General features: G+C 43.8%; 1 protein-coding gene across 2 annotated transcripts in view; it reads left to right on the top strand.

Moving 5' to 3' along the window:
* PHF1 (PHD finger protein 1) overlaps positions 1-13261 on the top strand; it is a 73525-nt gene that overhangs the window by 39044 nt on the left and 21220 nt on the right. For both annotated transcript variants that reach the window (XM_089656464.1, XM_089656465.1), the window contains 6 exons: positions 47-142; positions 4296-4396; positions 4482-4630; positions 4813-4908; positions 6725-6793; positions 8397-8520. In XM_089656464.1, the coding sequence (XP_089512590.1) occupies positions 47-142; positions 4296-4396; positions 4482-4630; positions 4813-4908; positions 6725-6793; positions 8397-8520 (635 nt within the window). The remainder of the gene's footprint in view (positions 1-46; positions 143-4295; positions 4397-4481; positions 4631-4812; positions 4909-6724; positions 6794-8396; positions 8521-13261) is intronic.

Raw genomic sequence — 13261 nt, 5'->3', positions numbered from 1 at the left:
TCATGCATGGCGGCTTCATGAATGATCCTCTCTTCTTCTTCCATAGCTGCCGTCCCGGGGAAGGAGCAGCTGTGCTGCGTGTGTAACTCGCAGTCGTGTACCTCTGACAATAAACTCGTGCATTGTGGAAAGTGCAAGCACGGTGAGCGCAAAACTAGACCATCGCCATCTTTTGTCTCCGGGACATTGTATTTGCTATTGTAAGCTGTCAGGCATTCCATAAGTCTCTAACCCTTTCATGACCAGACCAAACTTGGTAACACCAGTATTCTTTGTTTAACCCCTTCACGCCTAAAAAGTAAAACAAATATAAATGCCTAAGCACAATTTTGCAACATTGATATGTGTTAGTAAAACCATACATATCATCACAACTACTTTGTACATCCAGGTGTTTTTTTTCAGGACAAATTGGGATTTCATTTGGTGGTAAATGGTAATGGATATCTGCAGATTATTTTTTAGTATCAAAGGAAAACTGGCCCAAAATAGTAAAAAAAAATATATATTTTTTTTTAATTTAGCTATGTGTTTTTTGTTACTACCACAACCTACCACCAAAGAACAACCCAAAATAAATTTTCCAGCTCTTGGCGATCGCAGCGATACGATATATGTGTGTGTTATTTGTTGTTTGTACCCGTAGTACAGCCCAGAAACAATAGTGCGCTTTTTGTTTTTTTTACCTAAAACACACTGACACCAATTTTTTTTTAAATCCTGACCTTTGACCCTTGACCCAAACACTTACCCTGGCACTGAACTAGATCAAACCTTGATCTAGGTATTTTTTCTTTTATTTTTTTATATTTATTTATCTTTTTTTTTTTACAAAATTTTTTTCCCCTCTATGCCAAGACTTAGAGAGATACAATGTATCTCTCTCCTCCATTCATAGAGAGAGAAAAAAACAAAAGGGGGCCAGGCTGATCACTGTGATAGTTAATCAGAGGCTATCGCAGCAATCATGTGACACGGAATCGGGAGTCCCAGGTCCCGATCGTTAGAACGGGACCCGGGGCTCTCAATGACACCCCGGTCTTTGTGCTGGGAGCACGCCGTGCGGCACGCTCCCAGCAGAAAGACAGGTACGCAAATATGCGGCCCCACGGAAAAAAGGCCAGTTCTGTGAGGCCGCATATTTGTGTGACGTCGGCGTCAAGGGGTTAAAGTGGAAATCAGAATATAAAATGACATATTCGAGGGTTCTTCAAAACGTTTTTGCACTTTTATATATTCATTGGAAACGGTGAGGGTGGGAGGTGTAGCAATTAGCCGTGTCTGAGAGTGTCATGTGACTAGTCTGGCAGTTTAGTATAAGAGTTGTCACACTGTTTTTAAATGATTGATAAATAGAGTAAAAAAAAAAAGGGCAGAAACGTTTTGAAGACTCCTGTCTCTCTCTTTACTGTGGGCACATTATAGCGTCTATTGCTGCCCTACCTGGGTTACTACACTTACAAGTGCTTGGCATCAAGGCATTCCCTCTGTACTGCTGTCTCCCCCCTGGTGACAATATTCGCAAGCATGGCAGATCTCAAGTGTGGGGAAAAACGGTCAGATGGACTTGCTAGCTCAGGCTCAGCTTTTAGCTCCATTGGGAGTGGTAGTTTCTCTATAAAGAACCCTAGTACTCTCTTCTGTGATGTATGTCCCCATCTGACTCCCTGGCTTTCTCGTTCCATTGGTTTGTACCTCCACTGGACCAGTACATACTTTCATAAAAAGACATGGCTCTCCAAATGAACCAAGATTGGTTCCAAGGCCTCTTCCCAGTGATGGTTTGTGTCCCTGCAACCTGGTCTGGCTTCCACACCCCCAGTGTTCACCAAGATATTGGCACCTATTACCACTTACTAAGCTCCCAGGGTATTCCCAAAGTGGACTATCAGGTCAAGCTCCTATTAAGGTAACCATTGACACATATTCTGACCAACAACATGATGCAGATATTCTGGGCCTTAATGTTAAGTTGAATGATGATCCATTAGAAATCAGCACACGTTTGGAGTGTCTGGGTCTTATCCTAAATACAGCTCAAGCTAGAGTCTTGCTTCCTCAAAAAAAACTTCAGATCCTCCGCTCCCAAAGTCAGACTCTAATGTCCAGGATCCCTACAACACAAGATTCTGTTGTTGTGGGATAAGTTGGTCCAGTTTTTAAACAATCTGGCTTGCCTGACTCCAAAGATTGAGTTATCTCTGGGCTGGTGGCTTAGAAAACCAGCTCTGGAGTTGGGGAAATCTTTCCTCCCAGTGTGTTAAAAGATCCTCATGACAGATGCCAGCGTGAAGGGCTAGGGAGGAATCTCAGGCACCTTGTTGGAGCCAGGATTTGGTCACCAGAGGAAACTCTCCTACTGATCAACATTCTGGAGCTCTGAGTGGTAATCCCTGCAACACTAAACACTCTATCTGGGGGGGTCATCATTAGGGTCCACGTTGGACAGTGCCACAGCAGTGGCATGCATCAACCATCAGGCAATAACCAGAGGTCTTGCTTCAACAAAAAAGGAAGAAAGGATTCTCTAAGTCCCAGCCTTGTGTGCCGCTTGCGGTGTGGGCAGTTGGCCAGCAGACTACCTCAGCCTGGAGCTTCTGGACCTCAAAGAGTAGTCCCTTCACCTGGCATTATTTCAGGACCTGTGGGGGTTTCTGTATGTGGACCTTGTGGCCTCCAGGTTTCGAAAACATCCTGGACAGGTTTGTCTCAAAATGCAGAGATTTTCTCGCTGAAGAAGTGGATGCTGTGGTTGCTCGGTGAGATTAGTACAACCTGATCTGCACCTTTCCTCCTCTGAACCTTCTTGTTCCTCTACTCTGCAGGATTGAGATGGTAGGGCATACCAGTGATCCTCAGAGCTCCAAACCTGCCCAGGTGGATGCAGTACTTTGATTGGATTCAATTTCTAGTAGACACCCTGTGGCTGTTCCCGATTGATTGGATTACCTACCCCAATGCCGTGACTTCAACGGCATGATTTTTGGAACACAGGTCTTGACAGACAAGAGTCTCCCTGAATCCCACACTGTTAAAAGCTAGGAAGTCTATCTCAAACATGGAAGACATACTTTGCATAGTGCAAGGATTTAGGTTTTAACCCCAGCTTTTGGCTCCAAGTACCATCATAGGGGAGACCTCAGCTCCTGTAATGTTTTTCCAAGACCGCTAGTCTCAAATTTATTGGTTAAGACTTTTGTTCAGGGTGTCACCTATGTAGCTCCTCTTGTACAATTACCGACTTTGTTGCTTTCGAATCTGGTTCTGTCAGCACTTGAGATGTATGTCTAAGCTGTCGGCCCTGTTCTGTAAAGAACCCCATTTATTCTTAAACAAGAATAGGATGGTGTTGAGAGCTAGAGCTGTCTTTCTTCCTAAGGTGGTTTCGGCTTTTCAGGACATGTTCTTCCATCTCTCTGCCTGGCTCCAGTTAATCCAAAGAAAATTAGATTTCATTGCCTGGATGCTGTTTGTGCTATAAAGGTTTACTGAAAAACAGAATCTATTTTTGTCATTCCTGATGGTTCCTGCAAAGGGAAACCAGCTTCTCGCTTAAACATTTCTTGATGGCTCATTCAAATCTTTTTTCAAGCTCATGGTCTTAAAGATTGGTTTCATTCTTTCCTGTTGAAGCCTCATCCTTCTAGATCTGTGAGTGCCTCCTGTGCTTTTTGGCACTGAGCAACTGTTTACCAGATTTGCAAGGCTGTCACTTGACCTTCTGTTCACACATTCTCTAAGTTTTACCAGGTGGATGTTCCGGCCTCTTCTGATGCCAGCTTCAGGTGCAGGGGTCCTTCAGGAAGCTCTGGCTGGCTGTTATTTTTGTTAGCCAACATCTAAATCTTCTGGTAATTGGCAGTATAACCGAATTGTCTTTGAATAATCGAATCCTGTGTCCTTTTATTGACATCCAAGAAATGGATTTTACAGTAGGTATAAAAATATTATTTTGTTATTCAATCTTCAGCCTGCATGTTATCACAAGGATTGGCTGTCATGGTTCCCAATAGCAGAGACCTTCAACTGTCAGTGACAGGTGGTGTTAGAGGTAGGCTCCTATCTGTCAAATGAGGAACGTAGCTTCGGGTCCTCACAGTGTATTCTACATTACGTCTGGTGAAAGCCTCTTGTTAAAATAATCAGTAGATCCAGAGAAACATCACTTGAATTTCGATAAAGTGTAGCCTGTCCTCACTTTATGAATTTTTGGATGGTTGGCAATATGGAGAAAGCTCCACTGGAATTTCATTAGACTTTATTGTTTATAATGATCTTTGCTTTGTGTTTTACAGCGTATCACCAGGAATGCCATGTTCCCAGTGTCCCCAGCGATACAGATAGTCCCGGTAGTTCCTGGATGTGCAGACAATGTGTCTTTGCTGTGGCTACCAAGGTACATCTGTTCTATCCTGCCATTTGTATCCTATGGTCAATCTGTTGGACTAACCCTTTTTCCTTTTTTTCCTTCTTCATCTTAGAGAGGTGGCGCTCTCAAAAAGGGGCCCTATGCCCGCTCAATGCTGCACATGAAACTGTCTTTGCCCTATCAGTTGAAGTCTTTAGAGTGGGACCCACTTCACTTAACCAATAAACAGCAGTGTTACTGCTACTGCGGGGGGCCTGGAGAGTAAGTATGGCGTAAGTAACAAAGGGACGGGAGGTGGGGGCCAAAGGGATGGGAGGGCAGGTGGAACGGGTGGGTCCCAGAATGTAAGTATCAATGCTGAACATATGGACAGTAGTGGGACATGTTATGCATAGATGGCTGTTCATGTGTACATATATACACACAGATCTCTGTTTCCACAGATGGAATATGAAGATGCTTCAGTGTTGTCGGTGTCTTCAGTGGTTTCATGAGGCTTGTACACAGTGTCTGAGCAAACCTCTTTTGTACGGAGACAGGTTTGTGTTTATTGGTGTAAGCAATATAATCATTAGAGCTACATATCATGGTATGTGGGCACAGAGATGGATCTGTTTTGAATGCCGAGAACCAGCCATAGCATGTCATAGTTGTTTGGCACAGCCATTACTGGTACATTCCCTCTCTTACAGGATCCTCACCAAAGCAAGACTATATACCTAAGCCAGGTCTTAGAACACTTGCCCTCAGTTCATGGTTTATACTGGTGTGGCCTGTGTCACGGTCAGGGGTCAGGCTTGGAGGGCAGTAGCTATAGCAGTAGAGAGGCTTCCACCAACCAGCTGGATAAGTGCAAAAAAGGTCACCCTGGGAGATGGCGCAGGCTCACTTGACGTATGGAGTCTTAGCACTACCCAGTGTTCATCAGAGCGCCTGATGGTGGAGATGGGTTTTGCTGTGTGTTAGTATCAGGTTGCCGTCCGTAGGATTGTCCCACCAGAAGATGAGCAAGCAGGGGTTCAATAGCAGATATAGCAGGTGGGGATCAAGCAGAAGCGTAGTCAGTAAACAAACCAAAGGTTGGTAGCAAGTGGTCACAGGTTGGGTTTAAGCAGAAGTGTAGTCGAGGAACAAGCCAGAGGTCAATAACGAGTATTAGCAGAGATATGGACAGCAGCAGGAGTGACAAGAGTGAGATATTGGCTGGAAAGAGCCCAATAATCTGGCAAACAAAAAGTACAAATTCATAGATTAAATAGGAAGTTCATGGGAGAAGCAAAGGGTTCAAGGTTCAAGAGAAACAAGGTTCAAGGCAAGGTGTAACAAGGAATTCTCCAGGGAGTTGTCAAGCATTCCAAGTGGCTCAGCAAGAAGAGACATCCCCAGACACAGCAGAGGTTGCAGGTTCAGACCTGGGTCCTGACAGTCTGCCCATCTTAGCATTGAGGCTGATGCTGGCGCTCCCAAAATGGCAGATAGAGCTTGTGCAGATATTTTCTTTAATTGTCTTCCCAGAATTAGTTTCTTCGAGTCTAACTTTCATTTCATAGCCAGACTGTAGCTGGATAACAGTAGGACCATTCTCCAGCCACAAGGTGTAGGCTACACATTGGGATATTCACCCAGCCTGGTCTTTCCCCAGTGGCTAGGTCTTGGAAGTCTGTATGCTGTGATGTCTGCAAACTGTATGGTGAATGGATGAATGGATTGCATTCATGACACTTCAAGCTCTGTAGTACAGGTGCACCAAAATAGATGAATTCTTAGTTAAGCTAGATCATTTGCTGTGTACATCTGTGTTTTAAGGGAACTTCAGTCATAGGTAATTTATTTTTACAGAGTTGGGAAGGGTTTGAACCTCTGACACACCTTTATCGCTATCACTCTAGAATTAAAAATCTGATAAGAGACTCAGACCTTTCCTCACTCAGTTCAGAACAACAGAAAAATTGCCTTCAAGCTTTTTTGCTATGGAAGCATTAGTAAGTGTCAGTTGTGTGCAGATACCCGCACGTTACTGTTACCATACCCAGGATGTTAGTCAAGTTCCATCTTTCGTTCTCCCCTGCTGGTATTTTCGGAACTGCTTCTGAAGAGCCATTCAGAAGAATTGGTGAAGCAATGGCAATGGAGCAGGCGCCAGTGTTGTTGGTGAAATGCCGACTGAGGCAGATAAATACAACTTGGGAGTTACCTGTGAGCTGGATACATTTCTGTATCTAGCACCAGATGTGTATGAAGGGTGAGAGTGAAAAATATAGAAAAATAGGCATAGCCGTTTGATCTTATACCTTGTTTAAAGCTACACTGTGTCTGAAAAGCAAAATGTAAAATGTCACTTCTATTTTATGTCAGGTTTTACGTTTTTGAGTGCTCAGTTTGTACACGAGGTCCAGAAAACGCCTGGAGACTTCCCTTGGAATGGTGAGCGATCTGCTACCTGCCTGTAATGGGTATCTACCACAATGTTAAAGTACCTAAAGGGCATGTATGCTACCCATTTTATTCCCTTGAGTGTATATATCTTGTATCTGTGTCAAAATAAACTAGTCTACCTCCTGGCTTACTTCAAGACTGGTGTCGTCTAGTCTTGTATGGTCGGCTGTGGTGCCTGTTGTCGGTGTTTGGACGGGGAAGCGGTATTCTAACGGAAGTACCCAAGCGCAGTCTGGGTCGATTCCGTTGCACCCATCAACTCTTTAGTGCTCCAGGGCTTCTGGCTGGGGGAGAGCATATGACCTCCCCTGTGTGACAGTGCTCAGGCCTGAACACTGAGAACATGCCTGGGAAAGTTTACATACCTGAATTAGCAAATTGAAAGTGTCTCTTTAAAAACATTATACCCTATCCCACATGTTCCCTATCACAAGCAGAAACCGAGAGCTGTCAGTTTTCTGGAAGTTGGTCGGTCTGCCTTTACACACACATGAACATTAATGGCATCCCAGTCTTAGTCCGTAGGGTTCAATATTGACTTGGCCCCGCCCTTTGCAGCTATAACAGCTTCAACTCTTCTGGGAAGGCCGTCCACAAGGTTTAGGAGGGTGTCTATGGGAAGGTTGGACCATTCTTCCAGAAGCACATTTGTGAGGTCAGGCACTGATGTTGGACGAGAAGGCCTGGCTCACAGTCTCCGCTCTAATTCACCCCAAAGGTTGAGGTCAGGCTAGTCAAGTGTCTCCACCCCAAACTGGCTCCTCCATGTATTTATGGACCTTGCTTTGTGCACTGGTGGGCAGTCATGTTGGAACAGGAAGGGGCCATCCCCAAACTCTTCCTACAAAGTTGGGAACATGAAATTGTCCAAATGTCTCAGTATGCTGACGCCTTAGGATTTCCCTTTACTGGAACTAAGGGAACAAGCCCAACTCCTGAAAAACAACCCCACACCATAATCCCCCCTCCACCAAACTTTACACTTTGCACAATGCAGTCAGGCAAGTACCATTCTGGCAACCATAAAACCCAGACATGTTCATCAGATTACCAGACAGAGAAGCGTGATTGGTCACTCCAGAGAACACATCTCCGCTGCTCTAGAGTCCAGCGTGCTTTACACCCCTGCATCCAATGCTTATTGCACAGATAGGAACCTATCACAGTACCACGCTTGAATTCACTGAGCTCCTGAGAGCGACCCATTCTTTCACAAATGTTTGTAGAAGCAGTCTGCATGCCTAGGTGCTTGAATTTATACACCTGTGGCCATGGAGGTGATTGGAACACCTGAATCCAATGATTTGGAGGGGTGTCCCAATTCTTTTGGCAATATAGTGTATGTATGGCGGGTGGACGTTAAAGCCTGCCTAAAGTGCTGACACAGATATGTGTGAAAGTACTGGGAAGAGGTTAACTAGCTGTATACTAAATAAAAAGCAAAATGAATTTGCAGGCTTTCACTTTATTCCTGAAGTTCATTATAAAATACTACATTGCTGTTACAAACCCTTTATAGTCACATAATAATCTAATGTATCTTGTAAAATCGCCTAACGATATGCCTTTTTTTTTTCTGTGTGACCTGCAGGGTGGACGTTTCACACCTTGTTCTATATCACCTCAGTATTTGTTGTAAGAAGAAATATTTTGATTTTGAGCGGGAGATCCTGTCCTTTGTAAACGAAAACTGGGAGAGTCTGTTATTAGGAGATGTAAGTAGTTCTATTGGTAATATATTCATCAACATCCATGAGCAGGAACAACCACACATTAATAGAAATTCTTCCAGTCCCTGGTGACACAGCTGAATTTCCATCCATCTATGGCCAGCTGAAGACAGCAAATGTATTACTAATCCGATCACAGATCACCTATGCAGCTGCCAACCCAGACCATTTGCTAGCAGATGTGTGGCACTTCGCCGACCATGCCTGTCACACTAGAAGACTTATAGGGAGGCTTGGAAGGTGTCTGCCTGGAGTTCCACTTTAAGTGATATTTCTACATAATCCTAAGAGCCAGCTACCTACACTGCACGCTGAATTCCTAATTATAATCAGCCCCAAGAGTTTTTGTCAGATCTTAGACAAGGATTTATTGGGTATCTGAAGTGTAGTCTGCAATAAGGTCCAGAACCTGGCTGTGCTGTCTACCAGAGGTTCCTACAAGACTGGGTGAACAAAATTACAAATCCTTTTGGAGGAGTTTCTCCTCTTAGATATCGTGGATGTAAAGTGAAGGAGTGGTGGTTTCCTTTGGTGTAGCTGTGACTGCTTCCTTATTATCTTGGGAACGTATGCTTCTTAGACCTGGGGATCTTCATTGATCCGGGGATCACATCTACCCATCTTCAACTGCATCTTTACCACAGTATATACATCATTGATCTGTGTGTATGGACGTCTGAAGCCGTCCATTCCTTTTGGGACTTTGTATTGACTTTGGAGTACCTATCAAGTATATTGACTATTCATTTATTTTATCTATTTATTTTCTAGCGCTGCACTTTTTTATTCAGTTTTATGTGAGGATTTTTTGGTTGTCCTATGTGTTCCAGCTGCTCGTCTTTAGAAAGCGCTCACTTTCATTTATTGATTCACAATATATTCATTACGGTTGTACTGACACAGATAGTATTGGTGCCAGTACTAAGCATTTGCATGCGTATAAATATACAGAATGAACGAGCGCTACTTGATAAAGCTTGGTCAGACTTGATAGGGAGCTGCTAGCATATAAAGGTATTCCTTAGCACCTCAGTAGCATATGAAAAGTATTGGGTATGCAGCGCTAAAGTTATAAAAACCAGGAGTATAAATCATAATAAAAGTTAATGCTGTAAATACATGAGATAATACACATTCATAATAAATGTCCATATAAACATATGTCCCAAATAAGGTGGTATTTCTACAGCTGTTAAGGCAAGCAGTCCAAATGGATTTTACCGTAATAAAGCTATATTACACTATTAGCACCATTTTGCCTCCCTGGCTCGTTACTTGGCGAGCCCTCTAAGGTGGAGGTTCTTCAGGAGTCTGGACGGCGTTGGACCTACTGGTGAGTCTGAGATGACCCCCGAGCGTGATTGGCATCATTCCTGGGAGTCCACTACAGCACTAGATGACGCCACACCGGTGACCAGACCCTGACGCCATCACGGATCATTTACATACAACGCTCAGTTTGTATGTACTTCTGGTAAGTGCATTACTGTACTACTATTCCACGGAACACCAAGCTGCACAACTTGCCTTAACAGCTGTAGAAATACCACCTTATTTGGGACTTATATGTTTATATGGACATTTATTATGAATGTGTATTATCTCATGTATTTACAGCATTGTCTTTTATTATGATTTATACTCCTGGTTTTTATAACTTAAGCGCTGCATACCCAATACTTTTCATTTGCATGCGTAGTTGTACTTGTGCAAATGCTCTGATACCTAAAACTGATACCTTTGTGGTGCGATTTGAGCCCATACAAAATTAATGGGCTCAATTCACACTGCAAAGAATTACATGTGATTTGAACAGACGAGCAAGTAGGGTCCTTTCACACATGCATTCTGTTTTTTAAATCAGCTCAGTCACGTTTTTTCTTGTAAAAAAAAATGAATGTAAACTGCTGAAAAACTGATACGCTTTTTTTCTATTCATCACCAATGCAAAAATGGACTGTTTGTCCATTTACATCCGTTTTTCGTCAGTTTACATCCATTTATTGTCCTTTCCGTTTCTTTAATGGAAGAAAAATAGGGGTTTCTTCCGTTCAAAAAAAAACGGATGCGGACATTAACGGATGTAAAGAAGAGACAGCAGCGCCACTCTAAGTGTAGACGATTAAAATCAGGCAGATTTAATGGTAAAATTGCACTCACATAGATAGGTAACAGATAGGCATGTCAAGTGATGGAGGTCCAGTGATTCCTGCCCGAATCTCATGCGTTTTCCCGCACTGCTCCTATGTAAACCCAGTATAGAAAGACAGGGAAGCGCCATCTAAGTGCAGCAATGGACAACAAGTTTGTGAAAATGTGGTTATAACAACTCACATGCTAAAAGTACATGTCTCACATGTCAAATCCAAATCTGCACCGTCATAGTGTCCCTGTCCCATGGGAACCACCAATGATGGAAAACCACAGCCGCTTGCAGTGCTCACAGGATTGGGGAACATGTATAGGCATGTAGAAGGATCTTGCAAGCTCTGAGCACGTAGCCTGTTACTGCAGTGGTCCGCCCTCAAGCTGACGTCACTTCTGCCGTATACCCACGCATGCGCTCCAAGCTGGTTTACAGGGGTCCTGGAACTTCCTACATCTCCTCCAGCCCTGTGAGCACTGCAAGCAGCTATGATCTTCCATCATCAGAGTCCTGCGGGATGGGGACACTATGACCATGCATATTTGGTGCAGTGCAATTTGAGCCCATACAAAACGAATGGGCTTCAATCACACTGCAATGAATCACATGTGATTGGAACACGATTACGGTGCAATTCCTGTCTGAATCACATGCATTTTCTCGCACTGCTCCTGTGTGAACCTAATATAGAAAGACAGAGAAGCGCCATCTAAGCGCAGCAATGGGCAAACAGTTTATTTAAAAAAATGGCTATAACAACTCACTTGTTAAAAGTACATAAGTACACAAGTGCACGGTCATAGTGTCCCCGTCCCTTGGGACTCACCGATGATAGAAATCCACAGCTGCTTGCGGTGCTCACAGGGCTGGAGGAGATGTAAGAAGTTCCAGGAGCCCTGTAAACCAGCTTGGAGCGCATGCGTGGGTATACGGCAGAAGTGACGTCAGCTTGAGGGCGGACCACTGCAGTAACAGGCTACGTGCTCAGTGCTAGCGAGCTCCTTCTACAGGCCTATACATGCCTATACATCTCCTCCAGCTGTGTGAGCACTGAAGCGACTGTGGTTTTCCATCATTGGCGGGTCCCGCGGGATGGGGACACTATGACGGTGCAGATTTGGATTTGACAGGCAAGATATGTGCTTAGAACCATTTTTAAATAAACTGTTTCCCCATTGCTGCTTAGATGGCACTTCCCTGTCTTTCTATCCTTGGTTCACACAGGAGCAGTGCAGGAAACTACATTTGATTCGGACAGAAATCGCACCGCATTCCTGTTCCAAAAACATGCGATTCTTTAGAGTGCAATTTGAGCGCATTCATTTTGTATAAACTCAAATCACCCCGCACTGCATGGTATCGGTAACTGGTATCGGCAAGTGCTTGAGCACAAGTATTGGTACTCGCCAGTAAAAAGCAGGTATCTGTGAATGTCTAATATTCATGATGTTGAGTTGCCCTCTTCTCTTCTCTTTGAAAAAAAGTACCCTTTGCCTAAAGTTAAAAAAAAAAAAAAAATGATGGTGGCACTGTTGCGGTCATGGTTTTTATGTGGTTAAAGTTGCCCATACATGGATTGAAATTTGGCCGTTCCAGCAGGGACCGGCTGAATTTTGATACATATATGGGCAACCTATCTATTGATCTACTTGTGAACAACCAATCTGTCGGGGTTTTTCTAAATGATTAGTTCCGCTGGCTATAGCCGGCAATACTAAGCATTGTGTTCTGCCGGAATGGAAGACTCCCCACTGGCAGAACACAATAGCGCTGCTGGAGGGATTCCCCCATGAAAACTGAGTGTGTTGATGGGGGGATCGAGCAATTTTCTTTCTTTCCACCCCAGGATAATGCATGCATAATCTATGGCCTGCCTAATAGTGTAGGGCATGGGTGTCAAACTGGTGGCCTTCCAGCTGTTGACAAACTACAAGTCCCATGAGGCATTGCAAGATTGACAGTTACAAGCATGACTCCCAAAGGCAGAGACTTGTAGTTTTGCAACAGCTGGAGGGCCGCCAGTTTGACACCCCTGGTATAGGTTGTATTGCTACCCAACATTTTTATGTCATTTGAATCCTGAAGGGAATGTTCTGGATTTATTGCTATTTGTGTCCATGCTAGGGGAGATTTACCTGGGGACTATGGTCACCAGGACAGAAAGTGATGGGACATTAAAAGTTTACTATTTTCTCTGGAACACAAAGCAAGGGAAAATCTTCCAATGGGGACACATTTTAGCTTTCTAAGATGGGATTTCCCCTGACTTTGGAGATAGTTTCTGTCATTTCCTGTTGTTTCTTTGGCACAGGAAATGAGGGGAAATCTCCTTGATTAGAGACTGCCAAAAAATGACAGGGATTCTAATTCACTACATACTATATCCAATGTCCTTCATGGGCCTATTGATGTGAAGTGAAATTCAATGTGTGCCTATTGGACGCTTGGGGTGCCACTCCAGATGACTAAGCCCTGTGAGCGGGGCAAAAATATGTCAGTGGAGGAGTAGCCAGGATGAAGCAGAATTTGTTGATTCCATACTTTGGGTTGGTTTTCGGTAGTTTTGCTTTGTTCTCCCTT

The sequence above is a fragment of the Staurois parvus genome, unplaced genomic scaffold (assembly GCF_062004578.1).
Source record: "Staurois parvus isolate SC_StPar_1 unplaced genomic scaffold, SC_StPar_1.0 ptg000906l, whole genome shotgun sequence".
NCBI lineage: Eukaryota > Metazoa > Chordata > Amphibia > Anura > Ranidae > Staurois > Staurois parvus.
The sequence above is the reverse complement of the archived record's forward strand: the minus strand, read 5'-3'. Positions and strand labels throughout refer to the sequence as shown.